General features: G+C 39.7%; 1 protein-coding gene across 2 annotated transcripts in view; it reads left to right on the top strand.

Annotated features, from left to right (window-relative positions):
• The first annotated feature begins 393 nt into the window (after positions 1-393).
• Positions 394-20,591, top strand: part of cald1a (caldesmon 1a) — a 36,091-nt gene continuing 15,893 nt past the window's right edge. For both annotated transcript variants that reach the window (XR_016113709.1, XM_088989024.1), the window contains exons 1-3: positions 394-441; positions 13,540-13,625; positions 20,429-20,566. Coding sequence is in view for 1 of the 2 variants with exons in the window: in XM_088989024.1 (XP_088845150.1) it covers positions 409-441; positions 13,540-13,625; positions 20,429-20,566 (257 nt within the window). In the remaining variant the exon portion in view is untranslated. The remainder of the gene's footprint in view (positions 442-13,539; positions 13,626-20,428; positions 20,567-20,591) is intronic.

Below are 20,591 nucleotides of genomic sequence, written 5' to 3' on the forward strand. Positions count from 1 at the left end.
TGTCCAAAATCCGCAAAAAAAATGAGCTGCGAATTGGGCATTTTCAGAAAGTCCCGCCCCCAGTTCGTGACGTAACGCCAAGACGTCTTGCACTGCTAGTGAATCAAAACAATGGCTTCAGATTCGGAAAATATGCTTTCTTGTTACACATCCAGTTATGAATATGATTCAAATAGTTCTGAAGAGGAAAGCATACATGTTTGCAATCGATTAAAGAATGTATTTGTGCCATTTTGAGGCAACATTGGGGGAAAATCTCTCACCCAAAAAAAGAAGCACAAAATGGCGACCTCCTGTTTACACAGGCTGATAAATTCCTTATATGGAGCTTGGACACCCTCTTTCTGGCGGCTTTTGGGTGCAACACGATCCTCAGACCAAAGATGTCCAGCAAAATACATTGACGTGATGGAAGGACCGCTACAATGCGTCTTTTTTACGGTAAATGGCGGTCCTTTCGTGATGTCACGTACGGACTCGTCACCAACTCCAAAACAAGACTTCCGGAATATTCAGCGCGAGTCTTAAAACGTAAAATGTAGCTATATGCGGTGGAATCTTAAATATGCTCAGTAGAAGTCATTTGAAGCCATTTTACAAATTATGGACACAACTTGTCCGGAGACGTCGGTTGTCCTTTAAGGGAAGAAACAAAATGGCCTCCCAAAGTTCTCAAGAAACAAACTACCGAAAAAGGGGGACTTTTGTTGTTGTTTTTCTTTGTTAATGGAATTCCAGCCGTACATGTGAACAGCAAATTTGTCGCATTCGCACCGGTGGTCACTTTGTCCACTAAAATGTCAGGAACAGAGTTGCCAAAAAGTGCACTTTGCATTATAGGGTATGGATCACTATTTGGCGACCTGTCGTTTGAATAACAACAAGAGCGGAGCTATGCACAAAAGATGGACACGCCCGGAATGTGTTTTCCGGAACACTCTTTTTTTTCACTTAACACAAAAAAAAAGGATGTATTTGAATCAAGGTGTGTCAGTTTTGCTTCTCGCCGGGTGGCTGAGCTTTTGGAAAGTGATGACTTAGCATCCGGCGCAGTTTCAATGTCATTCAGAGAAAAGTTGGCGGTCCGTTCAATTCATTTTTAAGGCCGAGCGCTGTTTTGGATAGATAAGTGTCTATTGTGTCTATGACGGGAATAGATGGGAATGGCATGCATCACGGGTCAGGACACAAATGAGGGATGCGACGGTGAAAGTGTGGTGCCATTTTGTTGTTTTTTTTTTTTAATCCCATTGTATGACATCCTCGCCTATTGCAGTTCAATTATATTCACTTTTATTGCAGTGTGTGTCTGTGTGTGTGTGTCAGAGATAATGTCTCAATGCTCACAGGCTTAAATAATTTTTTACCCTAGTGCCGCACTAAGAAGCTGAGACGAGCTGCCTCTCCCGTATTACAGTAGATATTGTCTTCTATTGTACTATTACTGCCGTACAGAGAAGCCAAGAGGAGCTGGGTCTCCTGTATATGTCTTTGACTGTACTAAAGGTAAACCTTGCTTTTCGAACGTCTACGTTCTCAACCATTTCGGTTCTAGACCAAAAATTTTTTTATGTCTTGGTTGACAACCGAAAATGGGTTCTCGACTAAACTGAGCGCACCTGAATGCACCACGAGACTCCCCTCTGCTTCCTTATACGTCACTTCCTTACATCATGTCTCATTGTGACCGATGCTTTATCCTCGCAGGTGTGTTTGTATTGTTCAATCATGATTAAAACATAAATAAATACATACATTCATAAATAAATACATAAATACATAAATACACATACATACATAAATACACACATACATACATAAATAAATACATAAATACCTAAATAAATACCTACATAAATACATAAATAAATACATATACAAATACATAAATACATACATAAATATATACATAAATACATAAATACACATACATACATACACACATACATACATAAATAAATACATAAATATCTAAATAAATACCTACATAAATACATATACAAATACATAAATACATACATAAATACATACATAAATATATACAAAATACATAAATACATGCCTAAAGAAATACATACATATACATACATACATACATACATACATACATACATACATACATACATACATACATGAATAAATACATTAATAAATAAATAAATATAAAAAACTGACATTGATTATAACAGAAAATGTTTCAGTTTTCAACCAAATATGTTTTCAAATAGGTTTCTGGAACAGATTATGGTCGAAAACCCAGTTTTGACTGTATAGCGCCGTACCGAGAAGCCAAAATGAGCTGGGTCTCCCGTATAACCCTACACATGTCTTCTACTGCCCCCTTCTGCATCCGAGGCAGCACATTGCGCCGCAATAAGCAACGCAATGTGCGTTTTAAAGGAGAAAGAATTCAAGCCAGTTTGTCAACTCGTATTTCGTGACATCATTCTCCTCCATTTTAACTCCACAAACAACGTCACGGGATCCACTCGCTGCGTCCACAGTGAGTAATCGAGCCTTCTCGGTCCAAGCCCAAAACGGCCCCTTAATCCCTTGCTATCTCTCATGAGGAATTCAGACTCTTATTTTGAAAAATACCTTGTCATGTAATACCCTTGAAAAGCACCCAAAAAATGGGAGGGGTGGGAGAGGGGGACGACATTCCACCGTGTGATTTAATGATGAGAGAAATCAAGATGGATGACATTTCGGAGCGATTTAAGCAAATATGTTCTCCATGCTAATGATTTTTGCACTTAGCTGTCATTTTCTTGCAATTGGCTTCCAGTATGTGTGACGCGTTACATCATAACTCCCTCCCCCCCTCCCTAATCTCCCAATGTGACCAAAATGTCACAAATGCTAGCATTTGCGCTATTCCCAGCATGCCTATAAAGTACCCTCAGACTTTATTTTTCGTGTGAGTTCTTTTTGCCGTTGTCTTTGTGGCTTCTATTCATTCTTGGGATAATTTTGAGTTGCTTGGTTATGAGGCAAAAAAAAAACACATACAGCCCCTCAAGAGTTTCATTTTTCACCCTTAGCGGTGGTCGCCCGTGTTCCATTAGCTTTCAATCTTTTTTTTTCCATTGGATTTGGGCTTGTATGGTGTCGTCAGCTGGATAAAGTCCCACCGTCCATTGGCAGGAGCGGCGGTTCTGGTTTTTTATGATTTTTTATTTTCTAAAATCGACCATATATCAATGCCTGTTTAGGCCAGTATCTGTGGGCCATTCACTAATAGCAGATTAATGTCCCATTGAGGAGACGCAGATTCCTGGCAGCGTCTCATTTGTTCCGATGCAAGGCATGTCCAAAGGACGCCAGAAAAATGACAATAGTTTTAAATATAATGTATTCTTTTTTTTTAAGCTTGTCTGTGAGCAGTTTTGAACTCCATGTGTGTGTGTGTGTGTGTGTGTGTGCCCGTGCGCGTGTGTGTATATGTAATTTGTGTATATGTAATAAAAAAATGTAATTTTATATATTTTATATAATATGTATTTTTTATATATTATTTTTTTATATATTATTATTTTTATATTTATATTTATTTTATTTTTATATTTATATTATATATTTATATATTATTTTATATATTATTATATATTATACTATATATTATTATTATATATTATTATGTTTATATTTTATTTATATTTACATTTATATTTTTATATATTATTTTTATGTCTAATTTTATATGTATATATATATATATATATATATATATATTTTAAATATATATATATATAAATAATTTATCACATTTATGATAAATCTATGATATTTATAGTGTGTGTGTATATTTTTCATATATTATGTTATATATAATACCTATATTATCCATATTGAAAATGTTGTATATAAAATATATTGAAAACTTTTTATCCATATTTGTTAATATAATATATTGAAAAAAAAATATATATATCTGTATATATATTTTCATATTTCATATATATGTAACCTAATATCATAAAAAATATATACACACTATAGATATTTCATAGATTTATGAATTTTATAAATATTATATATATAAAATATATGAAAAAAATATATATATATATATATATATATATATATATATATATATATATATATATATATATATATATATATATATATATAAGTAATAAGAAAGTAGTAAGAAATAATAGTAATAGTAGTAAGAAAATTATATATATATATATATATATAAGTATTTTTTAAATTATATTTTTAAATATTTTTTATAAATTATTTTATATATATTATATCATATATATTATACATATAAAATCTATAGTATCAGAATCAGAAAACCTTTATTCGTCCCACAATGGGTAAACATATACGTATATGTATGTAAAAATAATAATAATAATAATAATAATAAATAATAATTTATAATATAATAATAATTTAATTTAATTTTATATATATATGCACACGGTCCACCTCATCACGCCAATGACTTTGTGACATCACAAGACCAAGACGACGGCAGAATTGATTAACAGCACCCACCTCACCACTGTGATGCTTCAAACATGATGTTCTCAGAGGGTGGTGGCCACTGAGCTTCGGTTGTCCCAGCGACACCCAAGCGAGCCTGGGAACACCCACAGAAAGGTAGAGGGCTGGTTAAGTTAGCCGTTATGCTAAATTGTGATTGAGTTCTCGCTAATTATTATTTTCAAACTGGCCACTTCCGGTTTTATTTTGAAGCCGTTTTTGGACACTTTTAGTCATTGTTATTGGTGTTTTGCATTTGACTAAAAATATCAGCCTGCATGTTTTAGGTATTTTAGATGCTGTAAAACGTTTTTCGTATGTCAATTAGGAAACAAAAAAATGGTGTCGGTTGTCCTTTAAATATTTTTCTACATGTATGTTGACATTCATGTTATTACAATTGTAAATGACCAACTTTTTAAATTATTTTTCCATGCTAATTATTTGAACAGGAAATTCAAATGAAAAGGTATCGTGATGCACTTTTGCTTCCCTGTTAGCATAACGGTTGCACACGATAAGGGATCAACAGAATATGTCGGAACATGGAAAACATTTTTTGGCTTTGTTGTGCGATTGCATCACCGGCAGCCATTTTGGGCTAATTGGATCCACGCTTCTTTGCGAAGCATCCGCAGTCATGTTTCTGGATGACTTTGAGCATTTTATTTATGTATTTATGTCTTATTTTGGGTGATTGGAATTTAGCTTAAAACGTCTGCGCGGTTGAAATAATCGGCGTGTTAGCGTTATTCCAACGTGGCCATCAGTCACGCGTGTATTGAATGGGAGCAAAGTCCAGCCACTGTAATGTTAAAAGTGTGAGAGCGCCGTTATCGCGCTATGCACACAGAAAGCAAGCATTTTTTTTCCTCAGTTTGGTTACGGGAAAGGCAACATTTTTCCATATTTGGTCATACGCAGCGGCGGCGGAGCGCTTTTTCGCGTATTACGAACCTGCGGCGTTTGTGAGGGATTTGAATGGCTTTTTTGGCAGTTTAGCAGGATGCTTAAGTACAAAATTGGCGCTTTGTGATGTGAACAATCAATCCAGCTGGTGATGCGAATGTGTCCTTTAACAAAATAAAAGGAACATAAACACGAGTTTAAAAGCTCTTTTTTTGGCTACGCTTTAATTTCGGATCAGCGGTTGACCTTTGGGATTTATCATCCTTGGCCGCTTTCCCCTATGCCGCTTCGTAGTGAGACGAGCAGCAGCTGGGATTCATTTGATTATTTTATTTTGAAGGAGCCAAATATTTGTATTTTAAATGTTCTGTTAGAGAACGCAATGGTGTTCGGAGGGGGTGATGGATATGCTTATTTGGCGCGCTGTTTGTCCTGCAATTTGACTGTGACTTTTCTCCAAGTGTGCCTTTTGCGGGCGCAGGTGTTTACAGACGTTTTGACGAGAGCGGGTCCTCGCTCAGACCCCCCCCCCCCACACACAACACACCCTTCCCGAAACGATCTGACAAGAAAAAAATGATGCAACGAGTGAAGCGTGACAGCGTCAGTTGAGCGGAAAATCAAACCCACGATTGCAAATCTGAAGGCCTTGAGATTTTTTTGGAGGAGGGATCAATCAAGTTGTTCTTTGTTTGCCAAGCATGAGGAAGACGGTGACGGTACCACGGGTGCTATTAAAGTATACATGAGAGGATCTGTACTGACATTTTGCTCATCCGAAAAGCTTCGTCAGCAAACTAAATTAGTGATGGTAGCTCTGGTAGCCCTATATATATCCCTTTTCATCGATGGACCATTCCTGTACGACTGAGAGTTCACACAGACATATATATATATATATATATATATATATATATATATATATATATATATATATATATATATATATATATATATATATATATATATATATATATATGAGAGGACCGGTTTTGGTTTTATTTGTCCAACTTTTTGGGCTATTCGTCACCTGGTTGCAAAGTAGCCCATGTTTCCTAATTCATGCTTCATCTCAGCATACTGTACACTCCTTCGTCGTCATGGTTACCGCCTAATGTGTGGATGCTGACCCCTAGCGGACATAAACATCTGCACCAAATATGCAAATGCAAAGGCTCCCCTACTTAAGAATATTTGAGTTATGAACAACGGTGAGTCTGAACATTTTTGTGGTAACATGTAGTATTCTCTCCAGTTGTACATGAACATATCTTTATAGAGCATCTAGTTTATGAAATGTTTATTTTTCAGGACAACCCAATTTAGGTGACTTATATAAACCTTAAACATACATTCCATCCAAAATATCGCACTCAAGCAACTTATAAACAAATTCAACTTACGAACGACCATTCGGAACGTATCTTGTTCGTAAGTTGGGGAGCGCGTGTATTTGCACTTTATTATATTTCTAGATGTTTGATATTTGCCATCACTTATCTAAAGCTTAAACATACATTCCATAGAAAACATAGCACTCAAGCAACTTATAAACAAATTCAACTTACAAACAACCATTCAGAACGTATCTTGTTCGTAAGTTGGGGAGCGCGTGTATTTGCACTTTATTATATTTCTAGATGTTTGATATTTGCCATCACTTATCTAAGCCTTAAACATACATTCCATCCAAAATATAGCGCTGAAGCAACTTACAAACAAATTCAACTTACGAACAACCATTCAGAACGTATCTTATTCGTATGTTGGGGAGCGCGTGTATTTGCACTTTATTATATTTCTAGATGTTTGATATTTGCCATCACTTATCTAAGCCTTAAACATACATTCCATACAAAATATAGCGCTGAAGCAACTTACAAACAAATTCAACTTACGAACAACCATTCAGAACGTATCCTGTTCGTTGTCGGGAGTTTCTTTAATGCTTTGTGATGTTGAACACAACTTTTTTTTTTAGATCTGACCCAGATTTGAGTGTTTTTACTTCTCTGCCTCAAGTATCGGTGACTCGTATCGGCACCCTGCAGGGAAACCCGATACCTTATGAGGCCGCTTTACAATCTTTCGCCCTGACCGATTGCGCCGTTTACCGTCAACCCGTCCTCAAAACGCATGCGAAAAATTCCATCAAGCGCGCGTGGGAGTCCGCGCTCCTGCGCGTGATTGACTTTTCGCTCTGCCAGGCCTTATACGATATGAAACATAGTCTGGGAATGCGGGAGGCTCATTTTTCCTTTGCGGATGGAAACTTTACATCTCTCCGCCTTCTCGTTTTCCCTCGTTGCCGCTGGATTATTGGGTTGGGGTGATTGTCGGCAGTCCTCCTTGATTTTTGCACCACACCGTTCAGAGACGGATGGTTAGAGAGGAAGGGAATGTGTAATCCCAGTGCGTGTAATATTATCCGGGTTATCAGTAAAAAATAAATACAAAATAAAAGTATTCAAGTGCCTCTTGTTATTTTATCTGCGTAATAGTAAGCGCTTAAAGGATACGTTTCAATCGTCAGTGCCAAGATATACCAAGAAAGTGGGATAAATGCGCCTGACGGGATAGCCTGGATTATTATTTTTGCTAAAATATGATAGAACTAAAACCTCAAAAAATGGTGTGATTTCAAAATAAATCTCATTTTTACTCATCTCGTAGAATTGACATTTTTCATGGCAAACGGTGGCTATTTGAAGGCCGTCTGGAGAGCTGCGTTTAAAAATCAATATTTGGCCAACAAATGTGGATCGGGACAAGGCGCAGTCAAATAAGACAATATATCATCCGGCCCGCGTGGATAGGTCGTCCTTTGAGTGGAAAACCGAGAAAGCACGTTGACAAATGAAGCCTTGAGAGGTGCAGGCAGATATGGAAAATAGGGAATAGGTGGGAAACTTGAGGCTCCGGGAGCCGGATCTGGGCCCTCTGCATGGTCGTCCATGGCCCTGGGGCATTGTAAAGTCACTGCTATTCCTGAATTTATTCGGGAATTGAAAAGCATAATGTGGAGCGTGCATTCGTGAATTTGTTTGGGTTTTGTTTTTTCTTCCGGTGGTGTCGATAAAGTGCTGATCAGACCTCTGGCAATGTGTTCCACGAGGGGGCATCATTTGCCTTTTGGCCATGTTATAGCGCTTTGATACAGCTTCAGATGTTTTTAAAGCGCTATATAAATCAATATGTATTTATTGTATTGTGTATAGCCGTCCCCATTTCAAGCTCAGATAACTCCAGACACGCATAATTTAGGAATTAACTCATTTTTTTCTTATAAAAGCTTTGTTACAGCTTCAGCTGTTGTTGAAGCGCTATATAAATCAATATGATTGGATTGTATTATGTACAGCTGCCCCCATTTCAAGCTCAGATAACTCCAGACCCCTATAACTTGGGAATCAACTCATTTTTTTGATTAAAGCTTTGTTACAGCTTCAGCTGACGTTAAAGAGCTATATAAATCAATACGTATGTCTTATATTGTATTCTGTACAGCCTCCCGCATTTTAATCTCTGATAACTCCAGGCCCATATAACTTAGGAATTAACTCTTTTTGTCTGATCAAAGCTTCGTAACAGATTCAGCTGTCGTTAAAGAGCTATATATTATTTGTTATTTAGTTCTTGGGTGTATTTTTTTTATTCATGTTACTTCCGGGTTGAGTGAACGCTGGCACGTGTGGCTGCCGCTGCTCACCCGCAGAAAAAAATACCATGTGACTGTAAAGTGTCCTTGAGAGTTTTGAAAGGCGCTTATAAATGAAATGTATTATTATTATTATAATACACCAATATGTATGTCTTGTATTTTGTAGAGCTGCCCCCATTTCAATCTCAGATAACCCCAGACTCACATAATTTAGGAATTAACTTTTTTTCTGATGAAAGAAGAGAGTCTAAGGTTTGTTACGCTAAATTGAATGTTTTATGTTGGCCTAAAACTGAATAGTCTGCGGGTCCTGGCATTTGAGTGACAATGACAAAAACCCTGGCATTGGAGGAGACACATTTTTGCACATCGTCTGGCAGTGAATGAGTTAATGACACGATGGTAGAAATATCAGCAGTGGAGATTGTAAATGTGTCATTTCATTGCAAGAATTTTACGAGTGTATTTATTTTTTTTACCTTGTGTGATGGCCACAAGTATTTTTTATTTTATTTTGCGCTTTATAGGTAACGAACTGTGGGTTTTTCTTTTCCACCCAATCCCATCCGAAAACTGTCAACTCTAATATTTGTCATCAAATGACGACAGAGACACCCTTACGTTACGACGCTTTGCGGAAAAAAAAAACATTTACACAACTTCAAAACCCTCTCAGGAGCTTCTGCCAAAAAAACAGCTGTTCATCTTTCACGCCTCCGGGCGTCGTTTTTCGTCCTCCCTTTCCGACCGCGGCGGTCTTACTTCCTGGTACGATTGTTCTCATGATAACAACCTAATACGTTACTGCGACATCTTAGGCCACAAAACCCCCTAGCGTAGCGACATCTGCTCCCCTTTAGTCGCGTTACTTAGCGGAATCCAGATTTTAGGTTAGTGAGTCAACGTGTCGGCTGAATTTTAACATGAAAATCTGTTTTTGACTTCTTCATGGAACACTGTATTTTCACTTCCTGTTCCTGTGTGGGGGGGATGTAGTGTGTCTCCCCCATTGGCGTCCCCCTTGCGTATACGAAGACGTGTGTGATTAGACCGGTACTGTTTGGAAGCCTTGTCACTTGTACTTAGCGTTTGTCGTCTCGTACTAATTACGCTTGCATGCGTATAGCCGGCGCTAATTGGCCTCTCTCGCCCACAGTCGCAGACGACGCTATCTTAACATCCAAATATAGTGAGTGAATTACTGCGCTGTTGTGAAATCCACCCCCCTCTCCTCCTCCCACGTTCTTATTTTCGGTCTTGCGTAATAGTTAGCAAAGCAGCCGGCTTACTGTATTATAGTCGCGAGGAGCTGCAGTGAAAAAAGATGCTTGCCGTCCATTTTTTTGGGTGTGAGGGCTGCGCCGTTGTGGGTGTGGTCATCGGCGACTTGAATTAAAGCGTCGACAAAGGGGAGAAACCTGCGCTATTGCTCATCTAAGACATAAATAATAATGATAATAATAATATAAATTAGCGAGCTAGCTTTCTATCTATTTGAGTTACTTCCGGGTTGGCGCGTGTGGCTGCAACTGCTCACTCACAAAAAAAATCCTGTGACTTTAAGTGATCTTGAGAGTTTTGAAAGGCGCTTAAAAATACAATGTATTATTATTAGTAGCTATCTATTAGCTAGCTAGTTGAATGTGCTAAGTAGTATAATGTCAAGCGAGCTGACTATTAGCTATATAGCTATCTACTTAGCTAGCCATCTATTAGCTATGTACTTGAACGTTTTGAATGGTGCTTATAAATACAATGTATTATTAGTAGTAGTTGCTATCTATTAGCTAGCTAGTTGAATGTGTTAAGTAGTATAATGTAAAGCAAGCTAGCTAGCTATTAGCTATGTCCTTGAGCGTTTTGAAAGGCGCTTATAAATACAATGTATTAATATATGTTGTAGTAGCTATCTATTAGGTAGCTAGTTGAATGTCCTAAGTAGTATGTTAAGCTACCTAGCTATTAGTTATGTCCTTGAGAGTTTTGAAAGGCGCTTATAAATACAATATATTAATATTAGTAGTAGTAGCTATCTATTAGCTAGCTAGCTAGCTTTCTATCTATATTTGAGTTACTTCTGGGTTGAGTAAATGCTGATGCATGTGGCTGCCGCTGCTCACACACAGAAAAACTGATCATGTGACTGTAAAGTGACCTTGAGAGATTTGAAAGACGCTTATAAATACAATGTATTATTATTATTATAAATGAAATGTATTATTATAAATATGAATAGAAAGTGTACGGGTATGACTTCCTTGTTTGCGGTGGGGTATAGCTATCTAGCTGGCTATCCATTGGCTATTTATGAGCTAGCTAGCTAGCTTCCTATTTATTTGAGTTAATTCCAGGTTGCTAGAGCAGGATAAAATACAGCTATATAGCCATCCAGCTAGCTAGCTGACTCGTTATTTATGTGTTTTTTTTTTGGACAAAAGTGTAGTTAGCAGATAGCGGAAGTGTAGCTCGAGAGTTGAGTCATGTCCATAGGGAACGTTTTTTTCTGGATAAACAACACAGGAAGCGTTCACTGTGTCGATAGAGGAGAGGGGGTTGGGGGGCGGGGGTCACTGAGGGATAGAAGGAGGGACAAGAAGGGGAACGGGCAGGAATTTTTGTCGTCGACTGCGCTGTTGCAGAAGGCAGCTGTTGATATGCCACTCGCGTAACGGAAAAGATTGACCAAAGGTACTGTCTGATCCTATTTTTTTTTGGGGGGGGGGGGGGGGTCTCGCATGGCCATGTTGGACCTAAATGGACCGTCTTATCCAAACGTGACCGCCGTTTCTCCCCAATGCACGCTTGTCTTTTCCTCGAGTGCTCAAACGAGTCTTGTTTTATTCCGTTCGGCCGTGCACTTCCACTGCCGGAGATCATAGACGGTGATGACGCTAGGCCTGGCAGCTTCTTGGGTGGTCCCCCGACACCCCACCCGCCTCAAAAGCCTTGTTAGGAAGAATGCTTTTAACATCCTGTGGTGACTTGTCCATCCGTTTTTTTTTGCACGGTGTCTGTCGTCCATTCTTGGCTCTGTCTTTGCAATGCAGATGTCAAGTGGAACCTGGGGTTCGTAGAGGGTGGGGGGGCTTCGTTTCTGGTCGGATGGACATATATGGGTACACAATTATTGACCAAAAAAATGTATCCGAACTTTCATTGTTGCTGTTTGGGCCGGAAAATAATGACACATCTAGTTGCGATCATGACGTACAAAAACAACGGGGCTAAAACTGGCATGTTCAAGACACACAGCTAGCTAGCGCCCGAATTAAAAAAAGACATAAATAATAATTCATAATAATACTATTAATAATATGTTTTATTTATAAGCACCTTTCAAAACTCTCAAGGTCACTTTAGAGTCACTGGTTCGTTCACTCAACCCGGAAGCTATCGAGCTAATAGCCAATAGATAGCTATCTAGCTAATTAGATAGCTATATAGCTAATAGTTGTCTATTTTATCCTGCTCTAGCAACCCGGAAGTAACTCCAATAGAAAGCTAGCTAGCTAGTTAATAGATAGCCAGCTTGCTAGCTATATACATAATATATGTGTATTTTATCCTGCTCTAGCGACCCGGAATTGACTATAATCTATAGAAAGCTAGCCAATAGATACCCAGCTAGCTAGGTGAATGGCTATATAGCTGTATTTTATCCTGCTCTAGCAAGCGGAAGTAACTCAAATAGATAAAAAGCTAGATAGCTAGCTAATAGATAGCCAGATAGCTAGCTAGATAGCTAATAGGTGTGTATTTCAGCCTGATCTAGCAACCCAGAAGTAACTCAAATAGATCGCCAGATAGCTAGGTAGATGGCTATAGAGCTGTATTTTATCCTGCTCTAGCTACCCGGAAGGAACTATATCAAATAGATAGAAAGCTAGCTAACTAGCTCATAAATAGCCAATGGATAGCCAGATAGCTAGCTATATAGCTAATAGGTGTGTATTTCAGCCTGCTCTAGCAACCCAGAAGTAACTCAAATAGATCGCCAGCTAGCTAGGTAGATGGCTATAGAGCTGTATTTTATCCTGCTCGAGCTACCCGGAAGGAACTATATCAAATAGATAGAAAGCTAGCTAAATAGCCAATGGATAGCCAGATAGCTAGCTATATAGCTAATAGGTGTGTATTTTATCCTGCTTTAGCTACCCAGAAGTAACTCAAATAGATAGAAAGCTAGCTAGATAGCTAATAGATTGCCAGCTACCTAGCTTGATAGCTAGATAGCTAATAGATGTGTATTTTAGCCTGCTCTAGCAACCCGGCATTAACTCAAATAGATAGAAATCTAGCTAGGTAGCCAATAGATAGACAATAGATAGCCAGCTAGCTAACTAGATAGCTCCTAGATGTGTATTTTAGCCTGCTGTAGTCTACTAATCTGTTTTTCTTTGCTGTTATTCGTCTGTTTTGGGGGCACGGCATCACATTTTTAATGTTTTTTGTTTTGGGTCACTTCCCAGGGTACAATCATGGATGAAATGGACTTTGAGCGGCGCCGGGAGATGAGGAGACAGAAGCGGGAGGAGATGCGGCTGGAGGCCGAACGGTAAGACTTTGGTCTTACCGCCAAGTTTTCAAAGTGTTTATGTTCCGAGCGGTGGCCTTTGCTGGATGGGAGCCAGCGCGCCGGGGCCGCTGTCACGTCGGATCTTCCCACTTAGTGAGGAATTCCTGGGGTTGTGTTGCGGGGCGAAGCCGCTCGTCGAAGCAAAACTTGGAAGAAGGCGAACGGCGCCGGGGTTGTTTTGAAAAGCTCTCATATATGGAGGCCCATATTTTTTTTAACTCATTCACTGCCATTGACAAGTCTATTCGGGTATTGAAAATGTGATGTAAATCGCCATTCCCGATTTTGTTCGGCATCTGTTTTTTTCATGCTTGGGTGCCGATGAAGCGCTGGCCATGGCCTCTGGCAATGTGTTTTTTTCCCTTCGGCAAGGTGGGTAGCATTCCCCTTTTTTTCCATGTTAGCGCTTTGTTCCAGCTTCAGCTGTTGTTAAAGCACTATATTAATCCATTTTTATTTTGTACAGCCGCCCCCATTTTAAGGTCACATAACTCCAGACCCATGTAGTTTAGGAATTAACTTTTTTTTTCTGATACAAGCTTTGTGAGAGCTTCAGCTGTTGTTAAAGCCCTATATAAATCTATATATCTGTATTGCATTGTATTTTGTACAACTGCCCCCATTTCAATGTCTGATAACTCCAGACCCATTTAATTTAGGAATTAACTCTATTTTTCTGATGAAAGAATACGTTTTTGTACTGTATTTTGTACAGCTGCCCCCATTTCAAGGTCTGATAACTCCAGATCCATTTAATTTAGTAAATAACCCTAATTTTTTCCTGATGAAAGAACATGTTTTTGTATTGTATTTTGTACAACTGCCCCCATTTCAAGCTCTGATAACTCCAGACCCATTTAATTTAGGAATTAATTCATTTTTTTCTGATGAAAGAATATGTATGTTTTGTATTGTATTTTGTACAGCCGTCTCCACTTCAAGCTCAGATAACTCCAGACACATGTAATTTAGGAATTAACTCCTTTTTTTCTGATGACAGAAGAATATGTATGTATGTATGTATTGATTTTGTATTGTATCTTATACAGCAGCCCCCACAACTGCCCCCATTTCAAGTTCAGATAACTCCAGACCATATAATTTAGGAATTAACTATTTTTTTACTGTTGAAAGAAGAGTCTAAGGGTTTTTACGCTGCATTTAATGTTTACGTAATACTAAAAGTCAATATTCTGTCAGTCCTGGAATTTGAGTGACAATGACAAAAACCCTGGCACCGGAGCGGACACATTTTTTTTGCACATCGTCTGGCAGTGAACGAGTTAAGGGCCTATGAAATTGAAAATGGCACGGCAGATTTCAACGAAAAGCCTCGTCTTTAGTTTCCTTTTTTGGAAGTTTCTAGAAGCTTTGGTCTCCATCCCACGGTGCTGCCGTGCCTTTTTTTTAACATGTATTTATTTTTTATTTTTTTGGGGGGCAAGATGTTCCACTCCTCCATCTTTTCGCTCTTCAATGGCAACGTCCTCATCTCCGTTTTCCCAGCCAGCTTTGACCCCTCCCCCTCTCCCACCCCACCCCACCACCATTATAACTCGTGATCTCATGCTTCCATTTTCAATCCCCAGCCCCTTTTTTTCCTTCCCCTCTGGCCAACTTCTCATCCTCTTCCTCTTTCACCGCTTTCACCCTTCCCCACCTGTGCCATTCAGGAAAGGGCTGAAGAATCACACCCATCCGAAACCACCAAATGACCCCTGTTGCGCTTCTTCCAAATATGGTCATCTGTGGCTACGACAGGAAGTGGAAAATGACCACACCCTTTGCCAAAGGTCCACCTCGAGTCATCGCTATTGTCATTCTGCTGACAGCGGTGATGAAATGACCCACCCCCTGGTTCACTAAGAATATTTAAAGGACAACCGACGTCTCCGGACAAGTACTGTCCATAATTTGTAAAATGGCTTCAAATGACTTCGACTGAGCGTATTTTACAAAGATTCCACCGCATATAGCTATATTTTAAGACTCGCGCTGAATATTCCGGAAATCTTGTTTTTGAGTTGGTGACAAGCCCGTACGTGACGTCACTGAAGGAACGCCCCTGACCGAAAAAAGGATTGGACACATTGTAGCAGTCCTTCTATCACGTCAATGCATTTGGCTGTATTGTTTGGTCTGAAAACCTTGTGTTGCACCAAAAAAGAGGCAGAAAAGGGTGACCAAGCTCCATGTAAGGAATTAATCGGCCTGTGGAAGCGGGCTGATTAATTCCTTACAGTAGCTTTGCCGCCATTTTCTGCCTCTTTTCTGGGACGCTATATTGCAGTCCAGATGCCTCAAAATGACACGTAATAAATTATTTAATCGATTGCAAACATGTATGCTTTCCTCTTCAGAACTATTTGAATCATATTCATAACTGGATGTGTAACAAGAACGCATATTATCCGAATCTGAAGCCATTGTTTTTATTCTCCAGCAATGCAAGACGTCTTGGCGTGACGTCACAAACTGGGGGCGGGACTTTCTGAAAATGCCCAATTCGCAGCTCAATTTTTTGCAGATTTTGGACACTTTAAGTCATTTTTATTGGTGTTTTGCATTTGATAAAAAATATCATTTTTGGGTATTTTAGATGCTATAAAACGTTTTTCTGATGTCAGTTAGGAAACAAAGTGATGTCGGTTGTCCTTTAAGGGGGGGTCTATTTTGTGGTTCTTTAGAAAAAAAGGAAATAGTCCAGCGTGGGAATGGGTCAGCATTTTTGACAACCCAATGCCCGCCTCCCTTCCTCGGCCCTCCCTTTTTTTCCATCCTGCTCCATTTTTTCCCCTTTTTTACCAAGTAGGGGTGAAAAAAAAAGCGTATTTTCACCCCCCACCCCCCAAAAATGGGTTTTGGTCGCATAACTCCAATGCTATGCCTCAAGGAAAATATTTAGACATACTTTTGCCTGAGAGGCTCATGGGTAACTTTGGTGCTAAACGGGGGGGAGGAAAAGACACAAAACGGGGGTGCAGGGGAGGGGGGGAAATGACATCATTTTTTTTTTGGGGGGGGGGGGCAGATATTTGTCGAGAAAAGGGCGTCGCGTCAAGTGATTATTCCCTTTTCTGTCATTATCATGCTCACCTTTGACCTTACTCATTTTTCATTTCTACCCCCCTCTCTGATTACCCCCCCCCCCCTTCCAAAAGACTCCGTGGCAGAATGCTGATGGAATTTTGGGGGCCTAAGTAAGGAAAAGTAGGGGGGGAGGGGGGATATTAAAGCAGGGCTTTGCTTCCGCGTGATTGACAGGAATGCTAATTCAGCTTTTCCAAGTTTTCCAAGTTCTCCCTCTCCTGCCGAGGAATCCCGAACTCCGGGATTGTCGCCGCCTGCCGCCAACGATTCTTTTTATTCCATTTTTAGCTGTCGCCTCCTTTTTTTTTTTTTTTTTTGGCATTCTCATGACATTTTGCTGCCGTTTTCTAGGACGGCGAAAGTCCCGCGGGAGTTTCGATACACATGTTATGTCGCCATGTATATGGACGACATGTACAAGTGGCATTTTAATTATGTTGTTTGTACTTTGAGGAGGATTTAAGAGTGCCTGTGCCCCAGTACACGAAGCTCAATTCTTCTTTCTTTCTTCTTTTAATGTTTTTTTTTTTTTTACTCTTCAAACTTAGTGAAAAACACTTAAAAGTATCCCACGGTGCCTGTTGTTCTCTCACTCGCGCACATCTTGTCCAAATTAGAAGACGAGCATGCTAGCTTCAAGCTGTTTTTTTGTCACTCCCAGTTAAACTGACACATAAAAGAGAGTCAAATTTGTAAATATTCACTTTTTAACTGTTTCATCAAACCGCTTGCTAGCGTGATGCTAACGTACAATGTGAAATGTCATAGATGGGCTAACGGAAAATAGCGGTGTTGTTTGAATTGGATTGGATTAGCCTTTATTAGTCTCGCAGTGGAGAAATTTACATTTCGCAGCAGCAAAGTCATGAAAGGAAGAGGAAAGGAAAGGAAGAAGTAGAAAAACAAATTGCAGGAGATGCTGGAAAGGCAGCCGCTCTCGCTCTCAAGTCAAAACAACAACAAAAAACAAAAACATAATGTGATACAACACAAAAGATTCAATCTTCATCGCTTTCTGCACCCTCTTTTGTTGTATGAAGCAGTGTTAGATGAAAGAGGAGAGGATCAAACGGTCCTTTTCACCAGTGGATCAGGGGACACTTCATGGTGGAACGTGCACGTCTGCTACAAGCTAAATGTTGAAAGCAAACATGAAGCGACTTGACAAAACAAATTGACAAAAAGCGACTGTCAACATCTCGTAAATCCGCTTCAATTCCAAGTTGCGACTCCCAGTTCCACATACAATTCGGCGTTCCACAGTCATCCAACAGCACCACCCAAAGCGAGGCTGTGAAAATGCTGCAAAAAAGCACAATCGCCCCAGAGTTGTCCAGTTATGACAGTCAAATGGCACCGACATTCCTCCTAATCAAAAACGGTGCTGATAAAAAGGCCCAACCGCTCACCACAGTCTCCTACATGGCCAAAAATGCTGAAAAACAATCCAAATCTGTTCCACGTGACACAAAATAACGCAAAGTGACAAAATAACACAATAATAAGACAAAAAACAACAACAAAAATGCACGTTTCGTGAGAGCCGCCTACTCGGGCGCCATCTTGGACTTCTTTTAATCATTAAAACCTTGAGGCGACTCGGTCCTGAAACCGCTGGGTAAAATCTGTTTACTTTACCACTGGATTGTTTATATTTGGACTGAGATTTTGACTACAAAAAAACGTTGGACTAAAAAAAACATTTTGGCTAAAAAAAAAAAAAAAAAGTTGGGGTTAGTTGAGGACACTCTTTGCTTCTTGTTATGATTCATGACATTGCATTCACTGCTGGCCAACATGTGGTTTGAAAATAAAGGCATACAAGTCGAAATTGTGATTTGTTTGGATACTGTGGGTAAGGGTGCAGGGTGGGCGGTGGGGGGGGGGGGGGTCTCGCATGCAACGAACCATAACGTAGCAGCGGAACAGTCATAGCGTTATGAGCCAAAACTATTTCCTTGTAGGTCAATCATTGCCCCGGCTGATGTCACAATCCCACAGGTCCCGTTTTGGGTGTTAACTGACTCATCCGGTCTTGTTTTGACAACATTGCTCATAATGAGGGGGGGGGGGTGTTGTTGACGAACTGCAAAAAAACTCACATATACCCAAAAGCCGCTTTAGTGCGGCTCACCACACATGTTGCAATTAACATGTATCTGGGGGGGGGGCACGCTCGGCTGCCTGGGTTCAAAGGCGCTCATGAGGTAGGGGAGGGGGTTCGAGGGGTGGGGGTCGGGAGGTTCGAGATCAAGAGACAAGTCAACTTAGAGGATGTCAGGAATAACGGAAGTACGGAATGTGTGGTACCTACCTACCGTTAAGTAGGACTTTACTCTTAACTCATTCATCGCCATTCACAAATTTATTCGGGAGTTGAAAATAGAGTGCCATTCCGGAATTAATTCGTTTTTTTTATGCTTGGGTGCAGATAAAGCGCTGGTCAGACCTATGGCCATTTTATTTTTGCCAACCACAAAGGGGCAGCATTTCACTTTTTTCCATGTTAGCGCTTTGTTCCAGCTTCAGCTGTTGTTAAATCAATATGCATGTACTGTATTTTGGACAGCCGCCCTCATTTCAAGCTCATATAACTCCAGATCCATATAATTAAAAAAGGAAATTATCGTATTTTCTGGAATATAAGGCGCACCTGCAACAAATGACATATTTTAAAACCTTTTCCATACATAAGGCGCACCGCATTATAGCACCGTCAATGAATGACATCTTTTTGAAAAAAAATCCATACATAAGGTGCACCGCATTATAAGGAGCAGCTTCACTGGGGCTGAACAAGTGTGGATTTTTTTAAAATAAGAGTTACTGTATTTTCAGCACTATAAGGCAGACCTAAAAGTTTTTTTTTTTCAAAAGCCTGACCATGCGCCTCATAATGCGGTGCACCTTATGTATGGAAAACGTTTTAAAATATGTCATTCATTAAAGTTGCCCCTTATAATGCGGTGCGCCTTGTGTATGGAAAAGGTTTCTAAATATCACTCGTACACCTAATGTATGGAAAATGTTATAAAAATTGTCATTCGTTGAAGGTGATTCTTAGAATGCGGTGCACCCTATGCATGGAAAAAGGTTTTTAAATGTCTTTCATTGAAGATACCCCTCATAATGCGGTGCGCCTTGTGTATGGAAAACGTATTAAAATATGTCATTCATTGAAGGTGCCCCTTATAATGCGGTGCACCTTATGTGTGGATTTTTTTTTTTAATATGTCATTCATTGAAGGTGCCCCTCATAATGCGGTGCACCTTATGTATGGAAAACGTTTTAAAATATGTCATTCATTAAAGTTGCCCCTTATAATGCGGTGCGCCTTGTGTATGGAAAAGGTTTCTAAATATCACTCGTACACCTAATGTATGGAAAATGTTATAAAAATTGTCATTCGTTGAAGGTGATTCTTAGAATGCGGTGCACCCTATGCATGGAAAAGGTTTTTAAATGTCTTTCATTGAAGATACCCCTCATAATGCGGTGCGCCTTATGTATGGAAAACGTATTAAAATATGTCATTCATTGAAGGTGCCCCTTATAATGCGGTGCACCTTATGTGTGGATTTTTTTTTTTTAATATGTCATTCATTGAAGGTGCCCCTCATAATGCGGTGCACCTTATGTATGAAAACAGTCCCCCTTTTCCAGGTTGGCTGATTCTTCTTTCCTCTGTCAGGTTGTCCAGGAACGACGACGATGAGGAGGAGGCGGCTCGCGAGCGGAGGCGCCGGGCCCGCCAGGATAGGCTGAGGGCCAGGGAGATGGAAGACTCCGCCCCGCAGCCCGACAGTGTGGTCGTGACCAACTGCCACAGGTGAGCCAAGTAGTGGAATACTACC

Source organism: Hippocampus bargibanti, linkage group LG22 (genome assembly GCF_051943395.1).
Source record: "Hippocampus bargibanti isolate YZ-2025 linkage group LG22, ASM5194339v1, whole genome shotgun sequence".
Taxonomy (NCBI): domain Eukaryota; kingdom Metazoa; phylum Chordata; class Actinopteri; order Syngnathiformes; family Syngnathidae; genus Hippocampus; species Hippocampus bargibanti.